This window comes from Quercus lobata, chromosome 10, assembly GCF_001633185.2.
Source record: "Quercus lobata isolate SW786 chromosome 10, ValleyOak3.0 Primary Assembly, whole genome shotgun sequence".
In the NCBI taxonomy this organism is placed as follows: domain Eukaryota; kingdom Viridiplantae; phylum Streptophyta; class Magnoliopsida; order Fagales; family Fagaceae; genus Quercus; species Quercus lobata.
In genome coordinates, this window is record NC_044913.1 from 5222693 (window position 1) to 5249396 (window position 26704).

General features: G+C 33.8%; 4 protein-coding genes across 5 annotated transcripts; 3 read left to right on the forward strand and 1 right to left on the reverse strand.

Moving 5' to 3' along the window:
- The first annotated feature begins 846 nt into the window (after nt 1-846).
- LOC115965315 (omega-amidase, chloroplastic-like) lies at nt 847-4194 on the forward strand. Of its 2 annotated transcripts, XM_031084506.1 has the most exons (10): nt 847-1231; nt 1743-1859; nt 1985-2206; nt 2326-2419; nt 2841-2915; nt 3002-3080; nt 3353-3368; nt 3455-3535; nt 3659-3741; nt 3823-4194. In XM_031084506.1, the coding sequence occupies exons 1-10, from the start codon at nt 1145-1147 to the stop codon at nt 3872-3874; spliced, it is 906 nt and encodes a 301-aa protein (XP_030940366.1). In that variant the 5' UTR covers nt 847-1144; the 3' UTR covers nt 3875-4194. The 2 variants fall into 2 exon arrangements, with proteins under 2 accessions (XP_030940366.1, XP_030940367.1); XM_031084507.1 differs by lacking the exon at nt 3455-3535 and having other exon boundaries at nt 1092-1231; nt 3823-4158.
- Nucleotides 4195-6903: 2709 nt separating this feature from the next.
- Nucleotides 6904-8775, reverse strand: LOC115964250 (developmentally-regulated G-protein 2-like). Its single transcript, XM_031083604.1, has 3 exons — nt 8728-8775; nt 7378-7548; nt 6904-7074 (listed from the first exon to the last, which is right to left on the reverse strand). Exons 1-3 carry the CDS (start codon nt 8773-8775, stop codon nt 6922-6924), a joined length of 372 nt encoding a protein of 123 aa, XP_030939464.1. The 3' UTR covers nt 6904-6921.
- A 5288-nt stretch (nt 8776-14063) lies between these two features.
- On the forward strand, nt 14064-20491 carry LOC115965450 (elongator complex protein 3). The gene is made up of 9 exons (XM_031084679.1): nt 14064-14621; nt 17077-17146; nt 17252-17424; nt 17883-18057; nt 18485-18651; nt 18881-19100; nt 19190-19294; nt 19718-19870; nt 20166-20491. The coding sequence occupies exons 1-9, from the start codon at nt 14152-14154 to the stop codon at nt 20322-20324; spliced, it is 1692 nt and encodes a 563-aa protein (XP_030940539.1). The 5' UTR covers nt 14064-14151; the 3' UTR covers nt 20325-20491.
- Nucleotides 20492-22024: 1533 nt separating this feature from the next.
- Nucleotides 22025-24763, forward strand: LOC115962601 (heme chaperone HemW). Its single transcript, XM_031081467.1, has 2 exons — nt 22025-23068; nt 23539-24763. Exons 1-2 carry the CDS (start codon nt 22260-22262, stop codon nt 24161-24163), a joined length of 1434 nt encoding a protein of 477 aa, XP_030937327.1. The 5' UTR covers nt 22025-22259; the 3' UTR covers nt 24164-24763.
- Nucleotides 24764-26704: the final 1941 nt, after the last annotated feature.

Below are 26704 nucleotides of genomic sequence, written 5' to 3' on the forward strand. Positions count from 1 at the left end.
ATTCCACTAAAGTGTACATAAGTAAGATCACATTACCATCACACACATAAAAAAATAATAAAAAATAAAAAAAGAAGAAGAAGAAGAAGAAGAAGGAGAGCACAAGAGATTGGTTTCTCACTCCAGCCATCATTTTTCAAGTGCTAATGACACAGCACCAAGATTCTGCCCTGCAAACTAGCCATGGGTTATTTTCTCCATGCATTATTCACAACCACTTGGTAAATCATCCTTTAAAATCTTTGCTTATGCCTTTTTGGAGGATCAAGGCTTTTAATGCCCACACTATCAAAGTCTAGTAAGCACCACAATTCACAAAGTCATGGGCTCTTGGGATTTGACACATTCAGTAATCATGAATGGATATGCCTTATTTAAAATAAATGATTGTTTAATAAAACCTAACTAATAAAAATATTAATTAATTCACTCATATTTTACTGAAGCAACATTATCCACTAAATGGGTATAATAAAGTGTATGAATGCACGTCATCTTATAGTGTGATCACTCATCACAACCATACACCAGCATATGTTAATTTTCTAAATAAAAAATTTCCAACTCAGCCCTATTAATCTATTGTATGTTATATATTATTCAGAATCAAACATTTTTACGGTTGCTAAACTAGTTATTTGCATTGCTGGGAGGACATCGATGTGATACTCCCTCTTTCTAAATATAATAGGTTTTCTTTTAAATATATACCACTGTAAGTTTCTTTAAAAACACTCTCATTTCTGTATATGTGTTATAAATACTTAGTATTCTAAAAAAAAGTTTCATTAACTAATTAAATTCATAATAAAATTAATCATTTATCTAAGAGGAAAAAAAAAAAAAAAAAAAAGTTCCAAGTCACTCCAGACTGAGAAATTGAGAATACAGAATAATAAATTTTTCCTATTAATTAGTTCTGTTTGGCTTAAAGCAAATTCTCAGTTACTTCTCTGAACTAGGGAGTAGGGAATTACGACCTTATAAGACGACAACTCGCAAACAGGGCATGCATAGATGCATGCGCAGAATAAATAGGCCCGTTGACTATAGGGAAAAAGAAAAACACAAACTTTGAGAATTATTGGTACTAGAACTGTCTTTTGCCTAAATAACATCAGCTCAGTCTTGGTGTGTGAATGCAATGATGGCATCTTCTACACCAAGCTCCATAGAGCACACCATGCTCGCTGCCTCAGAACAACTACAAGTACCCAGTAATATTACGAAGGTTTTTTTTTTTTTACTTCAAATCTCGTCCTATATTTTGTTCTTCTGGTCGTTAGCACCCTTTTAATTTGTTACTTTATATATCTCACAAACACTCTGGATTTTTTTTAAATGATTTTAATAGTTCATATGCTAGACTATATATGAACATGTACTATAAATTATTGCATGTAGTACATACTAATATAGTTGGTATATGTGTTTAATTATCAAGAAAACAAATGAATGCATCAATCAATTTTTTGGTTCTAGTCATTTCTTCATAATAAAACTGAATAGAAGAATTATTTATCACTAGTAGAGTAGGATGCAGAATGGAGTATACATAACGATCAAGACTAGTCTGTTGTTGAGAATCTATAGTTAACCTTTAATTTTGAGATTGAGGCTTTGTTGTTGTAAAGTAGGAAGTGAAGAATCTAATATTTGTTCAAGAATTTAGGGTCACTTTTTCTTTTTTCCATTTTTAGTCATTGACTCAAGTAATTGTAGTTGCTATATATTGTGGACAGTTTAAGATTGGCCTTTGTCAGCTATCTGTTACATCAGAGAAGAATCAGAATCTGGCCTGTGCTCGTAATTCGATTAAAGCTGCTGTAGAGTGCGGTGCAAGGCTTGTTGTTTTACCTGTGAGTTGCCTAGCTACCCATGTGATAGTTGCAATAGGCAATAGCAATGTGGTTCGAAATAATAGTTTGTTAGAAGTCTTTGTAAATTAACATGATTTTTGTTTATTTGCTTATTTTCAATGAAGGAAATGTGGAACTGTCCTTATTCAAATGATTACTTTGCAAAATTCGCTGAGGATTTTGAGAATGAGGATGCCTCACCAACGTTTTCCATGTTATCCGAAGCTGCTTGTTCTCATGGAATCACAATTGTTGGTGGATCTGTGCCTGAATCCAGTGATGGCCAATTGTATAATACTAGCTGTGTATTTGGACCTGATGGAAAGCTCAAGGCAAAGCATAGAAAAGTGAGCACGTGCACGTATCTATTTTCATTAAGATTCTAGAGCATATGTTACATGGATAGGAATATTTTGAACCATATCACATTTAGAATTTGTTTCTAATTCAATTTTGTTCTTTGCAGATTCATTTGTTTGATATTGAAATTCCAGGAGATATTACATTCAAGGAATCTGACTTCTTTGCGGCAGGAGATAAACCAACCATTGTGGACACAGGTATATATGATCTAGACTCAAACCTAAAATATCACTAGCATTTTTTGTGATCAGACTATATTTTAGAATATGTACCTTCTGTGCCTACTCAGCTAAAGTGGATGTGGTTTAGTAAGGTGTCATTAGGTGCCATGATTAGAGGCTCATTTGACACTAAGAGTAGTTCTATGGAACATAATTGCTGACATTGGAGCTATATTACTTTTGCATGGGTCCACCATTGGCACTACTTTATCATGCATCACTCAAACAAGCCACGTTAGCAGTTATGAACAAAATTGCTAAAAATAGCGTCCTTAAGACTTATGTGACAATACTTGTGAGAGTTAGTGATATAACATTAATCTATCATTTAGTTTTAATGGTTGATGAACAATTTTTCAAATAGACTTGGCCACTGATAAGCAATTGTTCAATGCAGATGTTGGCCGTATTGGAATAGGAATTTGTCATGATATACGCTTCCCTGAGCTTGCTGCATTATATAGAGCAAAAGGTTCTCCATTTTTTTGAAATAATAGTGGTCTCTAGTTCACTATGCATGATATGTATGACAAATTTATTGAGTGTAAATACCTGCAGGTGCTCATATAATATGCTATCCTGGCGCCTTTAACATTAGCACTGGTGAATTGTTATGGGAAGTGATGCAGAGAGCAAGGTAAGAATCAGTAAATCTATTGGCCAAATTTTTTTCACAATTGTCTAAGTGGCAATGTGGCATGGTATGATTGGTGTATTAAATGTGGCTGATGTTGTTCCGATCATATCTTGGCACATCAGCAATTGTGAAAAAAACTTGTGAAAATGTTTTTGCTTCTAACATTATAGGCTTCTTCTGCCCAAACATTTTTCTCCCTGAATTGAGTATTTATAAAAACCAATCATAGCAACAATACTTATCTCACTAACACATTATTTTTAAACTTTCAGAGCAGCAGATAACCAGGTACTGAAAAATCTGTAGCACCTCAAAATTTTCTGTTCTAGGCTTAATGCAATTTCGCTATGAGCCTTTTTTTGTTATGGTGGCAGTTGTTTGTAGCTACTTGCTCACCCTCTCGAGATTCTAGTGGTAGCTATGCAATATGGGGCCACTCTACCCTTACCGGACCGGTATCAAAGTTTGGATTTTTTTTTTTTGCTGGGTTATGAAAGTTTGGACTTAAATCATTTCAATTTCTTCCTAGATAAAAGGTTTAACATTTAGATTTTTTTTAAATGGTAATTAATAAGCAGTCTGGTGAGATAATTGCAACCTCAGGGCATGAAGAGACTGTGGTAGTTGCTGAGATTGATTATTCCAAAATTGAACTCCAACGGTAGTGTTCTAGTCTGAAACTTAAAGTTCATTTATGTTATATTATGTCCAACTTTTCTTATAAAGTTTTGGAAATATGCAGGAAAGGCCTTCCACTTGACAAGCAAAAGAGGGCTGATATTTACCTGTCTTGATGGACATGTAGGACAAAAGCCTTGAAAGGGTGGACCTTATGACAACATTCAGCATTCATTTCCAAAACTCTCCATTTAGTGTCTCTAAATTTTTCTTGGATTGGATGTAATACTCATGATAATTACTGGAATTTGCCCTTTGAAGGTGCTCGTACATGTGTTAAAAGACCTTTTTTCCTTTTTTATTTTTTTAAAGAAGTCTTCTTTGTGTGATAATCATAGTTGCTATTTGCTAGTAAACAACTCCCTCTCCATTACCTTTGTAGTTACGAATAATTAATCTTTAAAAGATTGGTATGTGTCTTTTACCAAAAGCAATTGATAGTAAGCTCAACTCCAAGTTTTAGATTGAAGACAAGTATTTTGGCCTTAAAACAGAAACTCTTGTTGTAATAAAAAGATTTAGTAACGCTGTAGTTGCAGAGGCATTACTAAAATAGTTGTACAGGAAATTATGTGCTTTTGGCAAATACAATGAATAAATGGGTTGATGCAGAGAGATTGAGACAGGTAATGAGTGCAAAAAGAATGAGAAAATATCATGGATGGAGCTGGATTTAAAACAAATCCTTTTGATGAATATCTGTTGTGTTTCTTTTCCGCTATAGCCTATAGCTGAGGAAGGGGCAATTTACTGTACCATGAGAGAGACTCACTATGGGCTTAAACTGTGTTAAATAAAAATTGCTCACGGCCTAGAAGGAATTCCAAAGACCCTGACAAACTTCCATGCTCCTCCATTTGGACTGCTATCAAGGTGGGTTTTCCTGTGTTTGAAAGAGGCATGTTGGAATGTGGGGACTAACTCAACTCTCCAATTTTGGGGAAGCAAATGGATTAAGGGGAGCTCTGTCAGAGAGCTTATTGAGGGTTCGCTAACACAACAGGAAACTAACCTGACCATTGCAAACATCTTCCAAGATGGAAGATGGTGTTCTTGGAAGATGGTGTTGGGAAAAAATCTCTTTCGAACTACCAAGTGGGTTTTGGAAAAGATCCTAGCAACCCCATGCAGTTATTTGGTGAAAAGAATACTCCTTGGTTTGGAAATTCTCTCAAAATGGAGAATTCAGCACTGCCTCGGCATATGATCTGGCCAGACCTGAAGATACAAACCCCCATTCTTTCTCGGGGTATTGGTTATGGAAGTTTGACACCATACCAAAAATCAAGCACTTCATATGGCTTTGCTACCACAATAGCGTTCCGGTGTGGCAAGTCATTGCTGCCAGGGGCATATCCTGCAACACGAGCTGCCCCTTATGCCAGAGCCAGGAGGAATCTATCCTACACCTATTAAGAGACTGCCCCTTTGTTTTTAGGGAGGTAAATAGATGCGCTGACAACCTTGCTAGAGCAGTTCCATCATATCAAGATCATCCATGTTTTTAGGGAGGTAAATAGATGCGCTGACAATCTTGCTAGAGCAGTTCCATCATATCAAGATCATCCATGTTTTTAGGGAGGTAAATAGATGCGCTGACAACCTTGCTAGAGCAGGCTGCTCCCTTCCTGGGAATTTTGTGGTGTTAGATTCACCACCTACTGATGAATTATGTACTATTTTGAATTTGGATGCTGCTGGGTTGTACTCCTTAAGGCTTTCAACCATTACTTTGCTTTTTATGGCTAGCTATTTTTAATGCATTTTCCCTTTTAACCAAAAAAAAAAAGTAATATTTTATACAAGGAGTTAGAACACTTCAAAATAGATTACAGCTGTCATATAATTTAGCTCTTGACAATGACCCCAGCAAATTCAACCCACCCATTGTGTGATAATGTGACACAGGCTTTTTTGTTCCAATGAACTCACAAATCACAATCTCAGTTTTGAGAAATGAATTATTAAATATCATGTGCTGCAAGAACACTTATTCATCGTTGGTTGTATGGTCATACTCCCGAAAATGTGTTTCTGTTTGATGCACAAAGAGTAGCCTTGGTAACAACTGGGAATAAGGTCTTCTGGAAAAATCAATGCAACATAACAAACAAAGGTGCCAGCTAACTCAACTGATGATGCTTCTATGGCTCACTAAGAGGTTTATGGCGCATAGATAACAATTATGGAACAGAGAATCTAGAATATGATGATGCTTGTATGGCTCACTTTCAATCCATAATAATTTCATTATAGGAAACAGCATCAGGTACAGCTTATTAGCCTTTGCACAAACTTACAGATAACATATTTTCATGCCTAGAATGCAAGCTGTTAGTATTTTCCCATAGGATCTGAAAACCACAAGGCAAACTTACAAATTTCTAAAAGGAGTTTAATTTTTTTTTTTTAATTATTTTTTTAATGCAACGTAGGATTCTCATTTCCTAAGAAACTCTAAAAAGGAATACAAAATCTGCTAGAATAAGTTTGGCATTACAATCAACCAGTATATTCTAAAGGACAGCTTTTTGAAGAACAACTCAAATTACAACACGAGCCAATAGATCTATCTATCTTAAAGTATATCTTCCATGCCACTTCATTCAAAAACCACAGGTCTGCATTGTAGCACCTGTCAATGGAATTATGTCTTCAATGGAGCCTTTTTCTCCTTATCAGATATTCGAGCAGGCGCTGTTGAATGCGACTTGAACCGACCTCGTCTTCCCCTTCCCTATCCTGGAGAATGCAAAACCAATGTTTAATTTTAGGATTTTTTTTTTTTTTTGGTGGGGGCGGGGGGGTTGACGTTGCAAGGAATTTCTATCAAAGAAGTTTCCCGTTCAAGTATAACGACAAAGCAGCCAGTATAGTTATCAAGTAAATACACTTTCAATCAGACTATTAAACAAGGAAATAATTGTCTGCACCTTTTTCTTAACAATCTGAACCACATCCTCATCTTGAAGTAAATGACTGAGGCCACAATGCTGCGGGTAGTGCCTGGAACTTATACCCCATACTATCAAACTTCTATGTTCGTGATTACAGAAGTCTTCAACAGTGCAGCCACCTCTATTCTGAAATCAAATACCAAGAGTATTGAAATAAGAAAAGGGAAGAAAACTAGAAACTTCCATGGATAAATAAAGCTGCCTATTTAAAGATAGCTGGACAGACAAAAAGGTATGCAACATACAGCAGAAAGAACTACAGGATCTGAGAAATCAGGTTGCTGGCCTTGTGGCTTTGTATAAACTCTTACAAGCCCCATCTCTTCCCAAATTTTTGCTAGTAGTCTGTCGAAGTTCAGCTGTTTAAGCAACATGAACCATATAAGTTACAAAGCCATTCACATCGAATGAAAATCTGTACAAAATATAATGCTTCAACAAGGAGTTATATCATATGTTTGGATGCATAATTAGATGCGTGGTAACATATGTTTTGCATAAATGCACAATGAGAAAGTACATTTTACAAGAAGAAACTGCATTAAACCACAGAACGATCTCTGTTTGCTTCAAAAGGCATTGGAACTGAGATGGGTTACTGCAAGCTCCAAATGTTAAATTCCACAATCAAAGTTGGTAAAGATTAGACATGTAAAATCTACCTTCAGATTGCAACTAATGACAACTGAATTAGGTTGCCAAGCTAAGTTGTCAACATCATCAATACCAATAACGTCTATCTTGTTGTAAACATATATACACTTCATGTATTTCCGATTTCCCTCAATAACATCTATAAGATCATCAACAGTGGCATCCTCACGAAATAGCAACTGCAACAAAATCACCAACAACTAAGTATATGTTTTATGGGGTCGCTAGTAGGTAGTAGAGAAAGTAATATAGAAGAGAAACTATTAACAACAACAACCCAAGAAATAAGCCTCAGTCCCAATTTTTTTGGGCTGGCCAGAAGAGAAACTATCAACCACACTAAAATATTGCACATTGTGCAGAGAATGTAAATACAACTCATCAAGATGGTTTCGCTCTTAATCCAATTTTGTGTCTTTGTGCTGTATTTGCCAGTTATATATTTCCTTCTTAACGTTTAGCAAGACATGACTTAAAAAGTTTCCTACATTGCTCGTTTACTAACTACTATGTTTTTCCCCATCTGCTAAATGATGGCAAATCAAGGATGAGAAAAATGTGAACTTGAAAGAGCAACTTCGTGTTGAATAAGAAAGGAGCTTGATAAATTGAAAACAACGGATATGGCCTCATTGCTTCGTGGCTTAGAAATCCAACTTGGAGGTGACTCAGATACCCTGCCACATGAGGTTAGTTGGAAATATATAGGCAGAACTACAATGTTGGTCCCTGAAGTTTACCCTATGTGCGCAATTGATCCCTTAAGTTTGAAGCGAGCACAATTAGTTCCTCAAGTTTTAAAACTGAGTTATATTAGTCCTTCTACTAACTGCAGTTAGCGGTGTTACTTACATGGCTAACGGAACAATGACTTAGCATTTTTTTAATAATGATGTGGCATTTTTTAATTCAAAAAATTACAAATTGTTTGGTACTGATTGGGTCTTAGTATTATGTTGGTGCCAACATGTTAAACCTTACAAGTAAGTTAAAGATTTAAAAATAAAAAATAAAAATAAAAATAATAAAAAAAACTACTTGCAAAGCTGCTCACATTTTTCATACAAGTTTTGAAAAATATTGGTTGACCTTTACGGAGGCTTCAGCCTTCAGCGAGTGTCCCACCCTTGTGGCTTTTAAAACATATTTACTGGTCTAGTTTTTTTTTTTAAATGTTTATTGAAATCCAATTTATGTAGCGTCTGTGTCTTCCTTTTACTTGATTTGATTTCCTTAATGAATTTTTCTTGTTGATGTATATGGAATGGTCCCTCTTCATGAACTGCGGTAATTAATCTGACATTTTAAACAAATTTCCAATGTCTAGGAAGTGAAGAGGATGGAAGTAATTAAACTACCTGCAGTATCATCCAATCCAGATTGCCTACCGTGTTACTCAACAGCATATATGTTTGAAGTACTCCAGCCAAGATGAGGATTCAATTCGACAAGCATTGCAGGATCTAAAAGAGCAATATATTGTCGGAAGGATCTAGAGTTTGGTGTAAAGCACAATTCTGTATTTTGGTACCTACTTGAACTGAAAGAACAATGTAACAAGTTTGCTATCTGGACCGGAGATGTATTGCCAAACTTTTGTAGAATAATCATTACATCTGTGTTAACAGAAAGCCAAAATGTGCAGGTTCAAGTTTTAATTAAAAAAATTTGTAATTTTTTTAATGATGCGGCTAGGGTTTGGGTTTCTCCACTCTCTCCCCTTTTCTCTCTTGTTTGGTACTAGGTTTTGAATCAAATTGTTTATTACATTTTTTTTATGGGGAGATTATTTCTTATGTGTAAATTTATTTTGTAATTAAAAAATGCCACATCATTTTAAAAAAATGTCAAGTCATTGTTCCGTTAGCCACGTAAGTAACACCACTAACATTAGTTAGTAAAAGGACTAATACAACTCAGTTTTAAAACTTAAAGACCCAATTGTGCTCACTTCAAACTTGAGGGACCAATTGCGCACACAGAGTGAACTTGAGGGATCAACATTGTAGTTTTGCCAAATATATATATATATATATATATATACATACATGCATAGATATATAGATATCATACACACAAAAAGGCTTATGTAAATATGCTTGATTTTCCAAGAAAAAACAGGCATATGTAAATATGCAAGCTGAAGTCTTGCAATGCATACAAGTTAATGGAATAACATATTTAATGGAACCCTCAAGGGTAGTAAATTTTACTAAATAAACCTTCTAAATTGATGTGTCAACTTTTAAATACAAAATAATAATAATCAAGAAACTTATTGATTATTTTGTTGATGTTGTCACCAATCACATTTATTATCATGTTAGTTTGTAAATCTTTAGTAGCAAAATTGATAGTACACTTTTATGTTGCAAAAAATAATTGAACTAGAATAATCCACTATTAGTACCATACAAGTCTGCATTTTTCTACACCAACAGAACAAAAATGACTACAACACGTATAGGAATTTGTTACAAACCCAATTGAGTTTGTTGGTTAGACCTCCTAATTAATAAATGGACTATTTCGAGGGAGTCCAAACCTTCAAAGTGAATACTCACTCAATAATAATATTTTTCAACTTCCTTTATTAATCAACATCAAGCTATATAAATAGATAGCTTTACAAAATAAAGCTAACATTTAAATTCAAAAGAAACCTAATCTTTATCTACTACAAGTATATAAGATTTATTCAAATACTAAGCTAACAATTTATCCGATTCATTATTTGATTACCCAATTCCTAATAACAAAAATAAAATCTTAAATAATAAAATTAAATAAAAACTAAGCACGTAACATTCCTCCTCCCTTGAAATCAGCCCTTGTCTTCAAGAGTTTAATCTTCTCACATACTGATCAGCCCTTGTCCTCAAGGGTTTAATCTAAAAAATATTGTTGCATAAGAGCTCGATCTTCCCACGTTGCTTCTCACATACTGGATTACTTATTGAGCTTTAAAAGGATATTATGACTGGGCATTTGCAGAGGTAAAAAGCTATTTGGTGCTGCAAAACTATCTTTAACCTAATTTAAAAGTTGTTGCATGCTTGAATTGTGTGAAGGTGAATATGCCACAGCTACACCTTATTAATCATTTCTTGATTTCAGGTGCAAACAGCTTACAAACAAGCCATGTTAAAATTTCATCCAGACTGCGCATCAAAAACTGACATTCGCCAACAGGTTGAAGCTAATGAAAAATTGAACCTTATTTCTCGTATGAACAGAAATTTTTAGCAACTTCAAGTCACTAAATGCATGCTAATGGAATGGTTTTTATTTTGTTTAGGAATTCTGAATTTTCTCTAGATATATTGTTGTCTTTTTTTCATGTTTCTGTCTCAAAGTTTATGATTTTCTGTCACATTGTATCTGATGGATTGTTTTTCCCCCTGAGCAAGCTTGCACCAATTGGTGGCAAATGAGTATATTTCTGAAGCAGTTGTAATTTTCTCTTCTTCATCAAGGAAATTATCTTACTATTTGTTTCTCCTTGTGGCGCCTATTTGCTTAGATTATTTAGCATGCATGAAACTTCGAAATTGAACCCCCTCCCCCTTTAGTGATGGAGAAATAAATATGTACACCTAGTGTGTTATGTTTCCCTCTCATATAAAAGTGGAATTCATATACAAACTTACAATTACATAAAAACCAAACTCTTCTATGAGAGAAAGATATATAATATATTTCATCAAATGTATTGAATAATTTTACAAATCCTAAATTTACAATATTCCTCACTCGTAATTGCCTTGTAACATTAGGTTTGATTGCAACAAATTTAAAATAGTTCATCACTGGCAGGGTTGGCCCTATATATTTTGGAGCCTAAGGCGAGAACTAAAATGGGGCATTTTTTATATTTATGTATTAATGAAATTAATATTTATTTAATATTTTTATATTATAATATATTTCATTTAAAATCTATTTTTCTTGCCTTTTGAGATGAAAAATTGACTAATTAAAAGTTTCTATTCAAGTTCTTCTAAAATCTCATTTTCAATCGATAATATAGCTAATCCACTCAATCTTTCTTGGAACATTGTCGATCTTATATATGATTTTAATTTTAATTTGTGACATTTTCTTCTAAATTTTGTGTTGTATTTTGTTTATTACTAATAACAAATTTATCCATTGATCCTTTTTGAGACTCAATTAATTTTTCTTCTTTTTTCCTTCTTTTAAGTTTTTCATATCCAAATACATATTTTTTAGTAAACATATCTACTCAAACAATATATTTATAAAGATTAGAAGAAAAAATAACTTTCAAGTATAGAGCAATAGAATCATGATATATATGAAAAGTATTATTGTAGCTTTACCGAACAATAACAAGTATTTAACAATCTCAACCTGCATAAAATCAAGACTTATTTATTATATTACCTATAAAATATATATATATATATATAAACACAAGATTAAAAATAAAATTAAATAAATAAATAAATAACCCAAGCCCAGCCAAAACAAAAGTACAAGTGTACAACTCCACTAAAGGCCGCACAAGTCTTATTAGATAAGACTCCACCCACCCAAAAACAAAAACAAGAACAAAACAGATCCTATTACCTATAAACCAAAAAAAAAAAAAAAAAAAAAAAAAAAAAAACAAACAAACTTCAAGGCCCAACGGCCAGCCAGAACTCAATCAAATGTTTTATATTTTAGGGTTTATTTGGATACCGTTTATTGCTGAAAATACTACAGTAAAATAATTTTTAAATTATGAATAGTACCCGTAGGACCCAACAATGGAGCATCCACTATTTAAACAATAATTTTCCAAACTCACACTTAGAGCATCCATGGTAGTGAAGCTAGCTATTTCGTACCTATAAAAGTCACTTTATCTATTTTACATTTTCACGCCCAACATTAATGGATCTATATTTTTAGGTATTTAATTAAAATAATACAAATAACTCATTAGAATAATAATAAAAATATTTACACCCAACTTCAGTAACCAACCACAACTACCTTCACCATCAGCCACAAGCACACTCACAACCACCACCACCAGTCCACAGCAAAAAAAAAAAAAAAAAACACCACCGTACACAGCCACTGGCTATCTCAGCCATTCTCATGCAAAATGCTGTTTTGCCCATTGGGAAGTTCATGGCCGCCACGCTTCCAAGGAATGAGTACAACCTTTTTGGGTGGGGATTTAGAGGCTGTTTGGATGAATTTTTTTCATCACTCAATTTTCGTCAATCAATTTCCATCACTCATCACTTAATTTTTCACACCCGTTTGGCACTATCACTCACTTTCCATCACTCAATATTTTTCACACTATTTGTGGGCCCCATACCTGTCACCGGTGCAGCTTTTTCATTTTTTTTTTTCAGTACCCAAACTCACTGAACCCAGTGAAAAAAAAAAAAAAAAAAAAAAAAAAAAAAAAAAAAAAACCGAACATCCAATCTAAGAAAAGAAAAAAAAAAGTCAAAATGTGGTCAAAAGTTGCGGCTGTAGGTCCCCTATGTGTGTTTAATTACAATATTGCCATTGAGTTATGAGTTATGGAAACAGAGTTATCGTTTGCCAAACAACCTTTTTGTCATGAGTTCCACCATTTTTGAGTTATGAGTTATGGAAACTGAGAATTGAGTTACGAAAACAGCTAAACCAAACAGCCTCTTAGTTTCCTTTGTATCCACTACTAAAAAAGTGGCACAGTCTTATTAAATAATAAATACTTTTTTTTTTTTGAATTAGAATTTTTAATATTTATATTCTTAAAGTTGGCATATCTTTTATTTTGATTCCTTTCAAATTTTGGATTTATACCATTAGTGTTATCCTCCATTCAAAATGATATAGTTGTATGGATCCATTATTGCATATGCATGGAGTGAAGTGTTTATGATGTTTGGGATTCAATGGGTGTTGCTCGACAAGGTAACTTCCCTCCATTTTGGTTAGCACAATCAACTAGGTAACCATTCCTTGAATGTATGAAACTAGGCATTGGAGTGCATGATATAGTCAATATGGAAAGAACATAACAACTGTACTTTTTTAAGGAGAGTGTGAAATCTATTGAGCAATTGAAGTCCTTGCTACTTCATACTTTGTTTGATTGGTCTCAAACCTTGCATTTTTTATTTCCAACTCTCTTAGATATTCTAATTGGTTTGCTTGTTACCAAGTGGAGCAATAAAAGTGGTTGGATCTATGTTGAGTTTGTCAAGGTGGAGCCTTCAATGCTAATTGGTTTGCTTGTATATTTTTCAAGGTGGTTTATGTTCATCATCATGAACATAGAGCGTTCCTCTTCCTTTGCAATAAATTTTTATTACTTATAAAAAAAATGCAAACTTTAAGAGGAAAAATCAAAATTATTCCAAACTTTAAAGGTGTAAATTGTAAAGTAGTTATTAAAATGATGTAATTAAAAAAAAAAAAAAAAACATGACATTAATTTAAGCTTAGTTGATGCCTAATTTTGAATTGACACATAAGAAGTACTTCAATCCAAACGATAAGGAATGTTAGAGATACCAATCTAAATATTTAAAAATTAGAAAAAAGTTCAAAATATTCCAATTTTTTTTTTTTTTTTTTGAGAATAAAAAATATTCCAAATTTGTAGAGTATAAATTATATTTTTTGGTTTTTTTTTAACAAAAGCTAAATGCTTCAACAGAAATTTAAAGAGATCATATATAGCCTCGTTCAACAGTCAAAACGTCATCGTCTTAAGGCATATAGTACGTATTACGCGTTCCTTCTTTCTCTTCTCTCTCCCTATGGCGACCGCGATGGTAGCCGAGCCAAGGAAGGTGCCAAAACCGGGTCGGGGCGGCTTCGAAGCCCACGGACTATCCGAAGAAGAAGCCCGGGTCCGAGCCATAGCAGAGATCGTGAACTCCATGGTAGACCTATCTCGCAAAGGCGAGAACGTGGACCTCAACGCGCTCAAATCCGCCGCGTGCCGAAAGTACGGCCTCTCACGCGCCCCCAAGCTCGTGGAGATGATCGCCGCGGTTCCCGACTCGGAGCGCGACTCGCTGCTCCCGAAACTCCGTGCCAAACCGGTCCGAACCGCTTCCGGAATCGCCGTCGTGGCCGTCATGTCGAAGCCTCACCGGTGTCCTCACATCGCCACCACCGGGAATATCTGCGTGTACTGCCCCGGTGGGCCCGACTCGGACTTTGAGTATAGTACGCAGTCTTATACTGGATACGAGCCTACTAGTATGAGAGCTATTAGGGCAAGGTATGTGTTGGAATTTGCAAAAGTTTGAAACTTTGATTATTGCTTATATAAGTAAATGTATTGGAATTTTGAAAATTTTGAAACTTTGATTTTTGTTATGTTAATGTGTGTGGATGTTGCTATGTAAAGTAGCCAAATTTGTAGAGGAAATTTTGAGTTTTTGGGAAAACAATATGGTTAATTCGAGTAAAAGGAATGAGAAAGACTAAGAATTTGATTTTGAGCAAGTAATGTATTGGAATTTGGAAACTTTGATTTTTGTTATGTTAATGTGTGGATGTTGCTATGTAAAGTAGGCAAAGTTTTGAGTTTTTGGGAAAATAATATGGTTAATTTGAGTCGAGTGAACGAGAAAGACTAAGACTTTGATTTTGAGCAAGGTATGTATTGGAATTTGGGAGCTTTGATTTTTGTTATGCTAATGTGTGGATGTTGTTATGTAAAGTAGCCAAATTTGTAGGAAATTTTGAGTTTTTGGGAAAATAACATTAGTGGAACTAGTGAAAAATGATATGTCAATTGAGGTGACAGAGAGTATGGTATTGAGTAGAATATGGATGGCATAAAAGAATATGTGAAGTCAATTCTAAATAGTGTGATGAGGATTCATAATTGACTCCATACTCTATCAATTGAGGTGATGGAGGGTATTTTTTTGCTAGGATAGAATGATGGTAAAGAATACATGTGGCTTGATCTTTTGTGGATATTATTACATAAAGTAGGAAATTTTGAGTTTTAGGGCAACTAGTGTACTTGATTAAAGTGGAGGAAACAAAGAAGATATCAGAAGGCTTAAAATTACATAAGGATATGGTACTTGTTTGAGGTGATAGAGATTATGGTTTTGGATTTGATGGAATGGTAGAAAAGAGTATGTGGTTGACTCTGACCCCTAAGTTTTGGGGTGAAGGCTTTGTAGTTATTGTTGTTGATGTAGGGAAAGTGGGAAACTAGTATGGTAAAAGTTTTTGCATCGATTTTATTTTAGTGAGCATATAAGCTTTGGGATCAATGCTTTGTTGCTGCTGTTTTTATATTTGTTAATGGTAGAATCTGGCTATGCAAACATGTTATTAGGAAGGTATGATTTATTTAGCTTGATAGACAGTATAATGTTAATTAACTTTGTAGTTTTTAATGGGTATTCAAAGTTGTGAACCTGCTGAATTATTGGTAGTACTATTCTGCATATGGTTAGGTTTTACTGTTGTCTTGTAGATACATTACTCATTAGAAAATGTGGAAAACCTTAAATGGAGACTGTTACTAGGTAGGTAATAGGAACATTGGAAAGTAATAGGAACATTCAATTATAGCAGCTGAGGTTCTGGATCTTGTTGGCATAGATTAGGTTGAATCTAACTTTGATTATGGTTAACATGCATTTGCACATTTGATGCTGTTCACTACCTTTTTTTTTTTTTTTGGGATTACTAATGAAAATTTATTGATCAAAATAGAACCACCCATGTACACCTGGGGGGTGTACTCGGGTGATAATATTGTTTATGATATCTGGTGGTTAGTAAGTCTTGAAATAATTATTGAGTTCTCCTTATTGTGGTTCCAGATAGCATAATAGAAAAGAATTCATGTGGCTTGATCCTATGTGAATATTATTACATAAAGTAGGAAATTTTGGATTACTGACTTGAAATTTTGAGTTTTAGGGAAACTAGTGTACTTGATTAAAGTCAAGGAAATGAAGAAGATATAGGAAGACCTAAAATAACATTAAAATATGGCAATCCTAAAGGTTTGGGGCTAAGGTTTGGTTGTTGTTGCAGAGAGATCAATACAGTAAAAAAGTTTACATTGAATTTTTGTTTATTGGGCATCCGAGCTTTGGAATCAAGACTTTGTTATTGTTTTGTATCCGTAACATTTTTTTTAACTGGTAAATTCTGTCTCTAACAAGTACAAATCCTGTCATTAAATTTCATAATTTAATGATATAAGCTATCCTTATAATGAATAATAATATAGTAATTGTAGATATAAAGTGATTCAACAACATGTTAATTAGTAGAAATGTATAACTTTTAACTTGATAGATGGTATAATGTTGATTAATTTCTTAGTTTTTTGTTTGTTTATATTACTTTGTGAAACTACAGAATTGGTGTTTCTACTTATGTGTATGGTTCATTGTTGCTAGTGACTTGTAGAAAGTAGGAGGATTATTGATTATGCTATATGGAAAAACTTTAAGCAGAAACTCTTACTAGGTAGGACTTAGTGCGAACATTGGAAAGTAATAGACTATTCGTTTATAATAGCAGCAGAGTTTTTGGATTGTGCTGGGGGTAAATTTTATTAGAATTAGGTTGAATCTAAATTTGGTTATAGTTGACATCCATTTGCATTTGATGTTGTTCATTACCTTGTGATAATATTGTTTATAATATCTTGAGGTGAAATATTTATTGAGTTCCCCTTATTTTGGTTCCAGATATAACCCCTATGTCCAGGCTAGAAGCAGAATTGATCAGATTAAGCGTCTGGGTCACAGTGTAGATAAGGTCTGGCTGTACTAGTTTTAAACTTACATGTTATCCTTTAAAAGTTGATGATAAATTCATAAGTAGACAGTCCACTTTCTAATTAGTATGGGTATATGTTTTCAGGTTGAGTTCATCTTGATGGGTGGCACTTTCATGTCACTGCCAGCAGATTATCGCGATTACTTTATACGGAATCTGCATGATGCTTTATCAGGACACACTTCAGCCAATGTTGAAGAGGCAGTTGCATACTCTGAGCATGGTGCCACAAAGTGCATTGGCATGACCATTGAAACGTAAGTTACTATACTAGTTTTTTGATATGCGAATATTTGATTTCACTCTCATTTTGCACTTGCTTTTAGTTGTGTTCAATTTTTTATTGATTCCCAGCTGATCTGTTTGATTGAAAAAGTTGTCTGAGATAATTGTTGTCACCAAGGAAGTTTGATATGAGAGCGCATCTATCGAGTGTATTTCTTTTGATTATTGTGTGGGTTGAGTGTTCTTTGAGATATACATCATGGTAATTTTGCATTGGTGGGTGGTTATCCTGTAGCGTGGTGAAATAACATGGGAAGATGTTGTCAAGACATACTTAAGATGTTTGACAATTGAGTTTGCACATTCAGAATGTTCATGTATCAAAGTAATCATAACAATTAAAACTTCTGTTGTACTTTTAAGAAACTTGAATCTGTCATTTCCTTGATGAAAATAAATTGTTAACTGTTGCTCTTGTTTAATCTGTCAGGAGGCCAGATTATTGCCTTGGACCTCACTTGCGGCAAATGCTTTTGTACGGTTGTACACGATTGGAGATTGGAGTCCAGAGCACATATGAGGATGTTGCTCGTGACACAAATAGAGGCCATACAGTAGCTGCTGTGGCTGATTGTTTTTGCTTGGCAAAGGATGCTGGTTTTAAGGTGTGCTATAATCATCTTATGTTCATAGATTCTATATGATCAGTAATTTAAATTTGTCTTCTTGGACATATATTCCGAAAATTTCTTGCTCTTTCTCAATACAGTGGCTTTGTTTTTTGGAACTCTTGTAGTTCGACTAGGGGACACATATATCCCCATTGTTGTTGCTATATGAAATATGAAGCCAGTTTAATATCATCTCTTTTCTCCTCAAAATTGTTTAACCTACTTCTATTGAAATCTTATAGATTAGAATAAACTTATTACGCCAAAAGAAGAAGAAGAGGAAGGAGCCTTATAGAATAAAATTACAAAGCTAATAATAGCTTCTGCAGAGTACTTATAAAAAAAAAAAAGCTTTTGCAGAGTAACCTGGCCTTTCTTTTATGTTGTTTTCTCTCTTGTAATTTTCATATTTTTGTTGTAGGTTGTTGCGCACATGATGCCTGATCTTCCAAATGTGGGGGTTGAGAGGGACATGGAAAGTTTCCGGGAGTTCTTTGAGAGCCCTTTATTCAGAGCAGATGGACTTAAAATCTATCCTACACTTGTAATTCGTGGAACAGGGCTTTATGAGCTTTGGAAAACTGGCAGGTATGATGTTATTGTCCATTATGTGTTAGATCTTCTCCCCCACCCCAAACCTTTTCAAGTGGTGGGGATAATTTAAAATACAGGGCCTTAAGGAAACCATATTATTAGTTCTGAAATCCAGGTCTCAAAACCCAATACATGCTTGAAAAGAAAGACTTGCGTTGCATGAACTCGTAGTTGTGTGTTGTTTGTTGTGTTGGGAAATTTAATTATAGAACTCTCTTTGCAGGTATAGAAATTATCCACCTGAGCAACTTGTGGACATTGTAGCTAGGATACTAGCCATGGTACCCCCATGGACACGTGTTTATAGAGTTCAGCGGGATATTCCTATGCCTTTGGTTACTTCTGGGGTAGAAAAAGGAAATCTTCGGGAGCTAGCATTAGCTAGAATGGAAGACCTGGGTTTGAAATGTCGTGATGTTCGAACACGAGAAGCTGGAATTCAGGTAAGTGGACAAAATTATACTATTTGTAAATTTTATACTCTATGAACTGCAAAAAATAAAAATAATTGTAAAACTTGTGATGATTTTAGGATATTCACAACAAAATTAGGCCAGAAGAAGTTGAACTTGTCCGTCGTGATTATATGGCAAATGAAGGTTGGGAAACATTTCTCTCATATGAAGATACACGCCAGGTATTTTGGAATGCCTCTCTCTCTCTGTCTCTCTTTCCCCTTGGGTGATGCATGCATTTAATCATTTCCCTACTTTAACACTAGCATCATTCTGTGCTTGTCACTTACCAAAAAAAAATCATTCTGTGCTTGTCACATTCAAATATGGCTGGTTGCTAGGAATTGAATATAAACTCCTTAATGATTTCGATGCTGTCTAGAATGACCTAGCTGGTCCTTGCATTAGCAGCTATTTCACAGCTACATATTTGGCATTTACATTAGTCATTTGCAGATAAATTGAGTCTCTAATGTAGTAGGTTGGCTTTGTTTGCTATGGTATGATCTTGTGGAAGCAACTCTTGCTTGCTGAGACAGAATGTAACCTTGTTTTTTCATTCTTTGATTGGACTTCCCTTGATTTCATTCTCTGGTCGGACACAGGATATTCTTGTTGGATTGTTGCGGCTGCGGAAATGTGGCAGGAACACTACTTGCCCAGAACTCATGGGGAAGTGTTCTATTGTTCGTGAACTCCATGTTTATGGTACTGCTGTTCCAGTTCATGGCCGGGATGCTGACAAGCTACAACACCAGGTAGCACAGAAAACCCTTTTCATTAACTATTTAGTGATATGTAAAAGAACATTTTGTTGAAATTATTACTGATGAAAATGGCCTACGTAAAATAAATGTGTAATTTACAACACCAGGTAAGACAGTAAAGCTTGATGCCAATATTATTTGATGCTTCAAAATCTTTAAACCTGGAGAATCTGTATGTTCTACTTGCCTTTAGTGTAGGTCAATAAATTTCAGTATACTTAAATGTTCTATTTTTATCCCAACAAATTTTCTTTTTTGCTTCTCATTCTTCTTTTGACTCCCACAGGGATACGGTACCCTTTTGATGGAGGAGGCAGAGCGGATTGCACTCAGGGAGCATAGATCAACAAAAATAGCCGTCATTTCAGGTGTAGGAACACGACATTACTATAGGAAATTGGGCTATGAGCTTGAAGGGCCTTACATGGTGAAATCTCTTGCCTGACAAGATTTATCATGCAATGTAACAAAATTTTGTATCCTATGTTTAGAATTAGTATTAATTTATTCATGCAATTGTGTGAGTATGCTCAAGTCTTTCACAGTGTTTTCCTTTATGTTTCAATTTTCGTAAGACCAACTTAATTTTGTTTGTGGTGCACACCACTATCAGCTTCTTTTGATTGCTTTAATATATATGGCCCGTCGTTAAGATCCTAGGCAATCAAAATGTAGCTTAAAGACCAGAAACCTGTAGTCATAAAAGATTTAGTGTTGGAATTTTGCTTATCGATTTCAGACAATGGGGTGTGGCAGTTAGCCCACTTGGAAGACAACCCTATTAAGGGATCTAGTTGATAATAACAGTATGAGGTTAAGACTAAATGACAGTATATGAACCCTTGTCAAAGGTATGTTCCAAGGAGTGAACAGAACATGCCTACATTATGAAATTGGTCAAATAAGAGTACATAATTTCTCAATTTTTTTTTTAACAATTTTTTTTTCTTTTAAATAGATACAATAGCATTTGAATTATTTGTGGAATCTATTTCATGATAATTACTCTTCCATGATAATCACTCTTTACTATTAGATTAAGACACCAATGTTTTATTTTTTTGTTGGGCGGTGGAACTTTACTAGTTGAATTAATTTAAACTCACACCTAAAATATGGGTAAGCCGATGATGTGCCAAGATTCAATTACCCAAACTTGGGGGCTTGATTCCAAACGCAATAGGAACTTGGGATTTGAACAGTTATATATACAACTCTAAAGCAATAAGCCCCAATAAAGCCAGCAATGGACCACATGAGAAAAGGCAAGATAACAAAACTGTCATTTTTGCAAAATAATATCTTTTTTCCAATTATTTTACTAGAAAGATTCTTTTCAAAGTTATTTAGTAAATTAATGAACTTGATTTTGTGAAAATCGAGTTTTATAATCCTACTTGGGAAAAATCAAATCATTAAAGAACAATTACGATGGGAAAAATCAAATTATATAAATAATACTAATAATTCTTAAGAAGGTTTCATTCTCAATCTTAATTATAAATTTAGCTATTCTTAGTAATTGAAATAAAACACAAAAATAAAATACTAAGCATTAAACTTGATAAATAAAATAGAGAAAAAAATATTCACAATGTTGTCATGAAGAAACGCTATAGAGAAGCCACATGTGGCTACCTATACACGCTACATGTTTAGTCCTAGCCTCTAGTTCTTAGTAAATGAAACTCGATTTTTACAAACTCAAATTATATATATAAAAATAAAAAAATCGAGTTTCATTTGCTAAAATCTTGACGTTTTTAAAAATTGGGCTTTAACAAGTCAAGTTCCATAAAAATTAAAAAATCAAGTTCCATAAAAATTTAATAAAAATAAAAAAAGTCAAGTTTCATGAAAAAAATTAAAAAAAAAAATTTACATAGAACTAAATTTACTAAGTATTTGAAGTAGAGTTCCAAGTAAAACACTATTATTAGGCGTTCTAAAAAATATTCTACTTTGACACATCACAAATTTATTTTATATTTTTTTAATCACTTCATTTAAATATTATTTATTTATTTTAATTAAGAAAGATATTTTATATGGAAGAGAGAGAAAGTTTGAATAAAAAAATAAAAAATAACAAATAACACATTTGTTAACATCACTATAGCACTGTAGGTTTATTAAGATAAACTTTCAACATAGGCCAAAGATCCTTGGCCCATGGATTAATGGGCCAAACCCCATCCACCATAGTTGAGTAGCCAAAAATATAAATTGATTAAAAAAAAAATCACTATGGCAAATGTAAATTTAGTGCTCAACGTGTGGAAATTTTAATTTGAAAGCTGCTATTTTTGCTTCATATATAAATTTTCATGCTCTTAGCTTTAGCAGCTATTGTCACCCGACACAAACACAGTCACAAACAATGATGCTCAAATCAACGTTCACTCCTCTTTTCTCAATCTTTCCCGCCAAACCCAGAACTCCAAAACTGTTTCATTACCGCACTAAAAGTATAACCAACACTTTCACGCCCAACCCACCAAGTGTTCGACAAAATGCCTCATCCAACACCCTCACTGTTCCTCCTCCTCAACTTCCTCCTACTTCAGCATACATCCACCTACCCTTCTGCCGAAAGCGTTGCCACTACTGTGACTTCCCAATTGTCGCTCTCGGCTCTTCTTCTAACCAAACCAATGACGACGACCCTCGAATCTTAAACTATGTACAATTGCTCTGCCGAGAAATCAATGCTACAAAACTAGAATGTAACACCAACCCACCTCTCAAAACAGTGTTTTTCGGGGGTGGTACGCCTTCACTAGTGCCACCGAGGCTTGTGTCTTCGGTTCTCGAAGTTTTGAGATTGAAATTTGGGTTGAGTTCAAATACCGAAATATCTATGGAGATGGACCCTGGGACCTTTGATTCTAAGAAGCTGAAGGAGTTGATTGGGTTGGGAGTGAATAGAGTGTCTTTGGGAGTTCAGGCATTTCAACAAGACTTGTTGAAGGCTTGTGGGAGAGCACATGGTTTGGAAGAGGTTTATGAGGCAATTGAGACTGTTGGGTCATGTGGTGTTGAGAATTGGAGTATGGACCTTATTTCATCTCTTCCGAACCAGACACCTGAAATGTGGGAAGAAAGTTTGAGGCTCACCGTTGAAGCTCAACCTACCCACGTGTCTGTATATGATTTGCAAGTCGAACAAGGCACAAAATTTGGTATATTGTAAGTAATGAAGTCAATAATTAACACAATAGTTTTGGGAAATTATACTTTGTTTCATATTAGGTCTTAGGTTTTTAATTTTGTCAATAAAAGTCTCAAATTTTACCATTTACCTTATTCTAGGCAGTAATGGAGTAGAGATTTCTGGCAATTATTTTCTCAATCTAAGAGAAACACATCTCTAAATAGAACCAAATTAATTTATGAACAAGCCTTAGATGAAATGCAGAGTTTAATCAGTGGCTTCCCATTTTTTTCAGCTTTGTTGCTACTTAAAATAACAGAGATGGAAAGAGGCCATAATTTGAAATGATTTCATAAATTTGGGACTTTAATTGACAAAATTAAAAACTTAGGGCTTAATTTAAAATATGATATAAACTTTGGGCCTTTTTATTTCATTTTCCTAAATAGTTTTTAGCTTTGTTAATTGTTACAAAGTTTGAAGTTGACCTTGAAGATTCTTGCAGGTACACACCCGGCGAGTTTCCTCTGCCTTCTGAAATACAGTCAGCTGATTTCTATAAAATGGCTTCAAGGATGCTTTCTGATGCTGGTTACAACCATTATGAAATTAGTAGTTACTGCAAAAGTGGCTTTGAGTGCAAACACAATCTTATATATTGGAAGAACAAACCTTTCTATGGGTTTGGCCTTGGGTCTGCTAGTTATGTTGGTGGACTGAGGTTTTCAAGGCCGAGGAAGATAAAAGAATACATGGGATATGTGCAGAATTTGGAGAATGGGCTGGTGGATTGCCGTGGAAATGATCCTATTGATGCAAAGGACATGGCCATGGATGTTGTGATGCTCTCTCTAAGAACTGCAAGAGGCCTGGATCTGAAGTCTTTTAGAGAGGCATATGGTGGCTCTCTTGTTTTCTCTCTTTTCAAGGCTTATAAACCTTATGTGGAAAGTGGGCATGTTGTTTGCCTGGATGAGCATGGAACAGTTGTGAGTGCAGATGAAATCAATACTGCGTTATTGGATGTGGACAAGATCAGACAGCTGGCTTTCATTCGGCTAAGTGATCCAGATGGTTTTCTTTTATCAAATGAATTGATATCCCTTGCATTTGGGGTAATAGCTCCATAGAACTATAATCATTTATTGGAGCCAAGAGCTCTTTGAAAGTGATCAGGAGCTGTTTCAATGCCTATAGAACCTAGCTGTAGAGGGTGAAAGCATTTCACCAGCGTCATCCTAAGAAGGGTGACCTTCTATTGAAAGTTTTCAAGAGCATAAATTGTTGCATCAATAGTGAAAATCAAAATTATATACACAAGATTGTTTGAACCTAGTTGTTTTATGTCGGTGTTGAGCTGGTGTTCATGATTCTGAGAACCTGTCCTGCTTACAAACTGGTTGTGTTGATAAAACAAGAAAATCAAGATACAAGCAAACTGTCTGCTTTGTGGGCATTACAAGGCAGAGCATCATGGGGGATGCACTTACCTTGAAAGCACTACATTTCAGAGCATAATATTGTAGCCAATGAAAGAGTATTGTAATTTGAGGTTGAAGAAATGTTGTTGCCTTAAAAGCAAGCAGAAAAGGTAGTGATTTTTTAGATTATTAAAAATGAAATGTTCTTTATAAATATAGAAAGAAATTTAATTACAAAAAATATATACTTTAGTATTTAATTCTTACTTCTTGTTGAACTATTGATGTCACTAGTTAAATTACCGCACGATGTGCGGTGGAACTTATTATTAGTTTTCTCCAATATTTCAATAAATTTGCCAAGAATCTTGTAGGTTAATTGGTTGGCATGTCAATTTCCAATAAAGACATTCATGATTCATATCCCCAAACTATCGATGTCTAAAAAAAATTTTGAATAAATTTCTTTGTAAAAAATTGTAATCTTTAGTTATTTTATAGACAAAATAGAAATCACACTATATATATATATATATATATGTGTGTGTGTGTGTGTGTGTTTGCAAATTGAAAATTGCATGATATAGTGGTTAATGTAGATAAGCATGTTTCATGCCTACTAAAAAAATACATATATCCTTCAATTATTGTTTCTCATATAAATCGTAGAAAAATTATATCAAAAAAACACACACACATATATTAGAAAATTTAAAGGACTAAGATTTATTTTAGTAAATTCACAAATATTTAATTTTTTTTTGGCTCGTGTCAATTGTTGTAAAAACAACTAATAATGAGTAAGAATGTCATATTCTAAATTTATTATTATTCCAACTAAAAATTATCTCTTATATAGAATTTATAAAAATAATCATATAAATTCATTTGATATAAATAATTAATGCACAACTATAAATAATTAATATTAGCATTTACTCTATTGGCTAATTTAATGAACTAATACTTTGATATAAATGTAAACTTTGTTGATTTAGAACCCTAAATAAAAAGAACTTTAAGGAATGCTCCACATGGCACAACCTCATACTCTCTAACATGGCACAACCTCATACTCTCTAACATGAGACTTTTACTTTTATATATATATTTATTATTTATTAGTGTCACAGCTTCTAGAGATTTGTGGATCCTCATTAACACATTGTTGACCTGCTAAAAAAAGTGTACAAAAAAAAGTAGTATAAAATGAGTTAATAAATAAATAAAGAAGGGGAGATTAAAAAAAATATGATGAAATTTGAGTTGAGTAACCTTTGTCATTTGATGGCATCGTTTTGTGGATTGGCAGTCTCTTTACAAATTTGAGCTGGAGCCTATATAGAATTATGACATATTTTTTAAAAATGAAAATAAATTTTGCAAAGATAAATAATATTTAAATTAAAAACACAAGATTAACTTCATATGAAAATAAAAATTATTATGAAATAAATGTATGACCATATTCATTACCTTCATATGGTTTTTGGTGGCTGAATTTGTAGCTCTTTGTCGCCGTTCATTCATAATGGATCTTCGTCTTAAACGTTGTTTAACTATTTAAAGCAAAGTAAAAAGTTTATGTGTTGCAAACAAAGACTTTATCATTCAATGATTTTAGAGGAGAAAAAAAAAGGAAAAAGACTTCCATAGAATCCTAGTTTATTGAAATATTCATAATCTAAGTTGATAGGATGCTTATGAAATAAATATAAACAATTCAAGTAGATGAGTTTGTAATTTGATAAAAATTTATTATGTAAAATTAATGTATGACTATATTGGTTACCTTTAATTGTTCATTACTTATATGGTCTGTCGCAAGAATAGCTGATGATTCTTGAATAGTGATTCTTTGTCTTTTGTTTGTTGAATCTATAGATCTTGATCGTCGTAAATTCATAATTGATCTTCGTCTTAATCTTGCAACTGTTGTTATTTAGCATTGTTCAACTATTTAAAAAAAATAAGAAAAAGACTTCCTTAGTGGCCTTGTTCATTGGAATATTCATAATCTACGTGGATAGGTTTTACTTGAAATCAAAAAATTAGTGTATAACTATATTGGTTACCTTCAATTGTTCATTGCTGGTATGGTCTATTGCAAGAATAGTTTATGATTCTTGAATAGTGATTCTTTGTCTTTTGTTGGCTGAATCTACAGATCTTGATCATCGTAAATTCATAATAGATCTTCGTTTTAATTTTGCAACTCTTGTTATTTTAGCATTGTTCAACTATTTAGCT

Coding starts and splice junctions, on each gene's coding strand:
- LOC115965315 (XM_031084506.1), top strand. CDS start 1,145: ATGATGGCATCTTCTACACCAAGCTCCATAGAGCACACCATGCTCGCT. Junction 1,860..1,984: donor CAAGGCTTGTTGTTTTACCT/GTGAGTTGCCTA, acceptor TTTTCAATGAAG/GAAATGTGGAACTGTCCTTA. Junction 3,742..3,822: donor TCCAAAATTGAACTCCAACG/GTAGTGTTCTAG, acceptor GGAAATATGCAG/GAAAGGCCTTCCACTTGACA.
- LOC115964250 (XM_031083604.1), bottom strand. CDS start 8,775: ATGCTGTTGAGTAACACGGTAGGCAATCTGGATTGGATGATACTGCAG. Junction 7,549..8,727: donor TGGATTGGATGATACTGCAG/GTAGTTTAATTA, acceptor ATTTTGTTGCAG/TTGCTATTTCGTGAGGATGC. Junction 7,075..7,377: donor TCATTAGTTGCAATCTGAAG/GTAGATTTTACA, acceptor TTGCTTAAACAG/CTGAACTTCGACAGACTACT.
- LOC115965450 (XM_031084679.1), top strand. CDS start 14,152: ATGGCGACCGCGATGGTAGCCGAGCCAAGGAAGGTGCCAAAACCGGGT. Junction 19,295..19,717: donor CATATGAAGATACACGCCAG/GTATTTTGGAAT, acceptor GGTCGGACACAG/GATATTCTTGTTGGATTGTT. Junction 19,871..20,165: donor CTGACAAGCTACAACACCAG/GTAGCACAGAAA, acceptor TGACTCCCACAG/GGATACGGTACCCTTTTGAT.
- LOC115962601 (XM_031081467.1), top strand. CDS start 22,260: ATGATGCTCAAATCAACGTTCACTCCTCTTTTCTCAATCTTTCCCGCC. Junction 23,069..23,538: donor GGCACAAAATTTGGTATATT/GTAAGTAATGAA, acceptor AGATTCTTGCAG/GTACACACCCGGCGAGTTTC.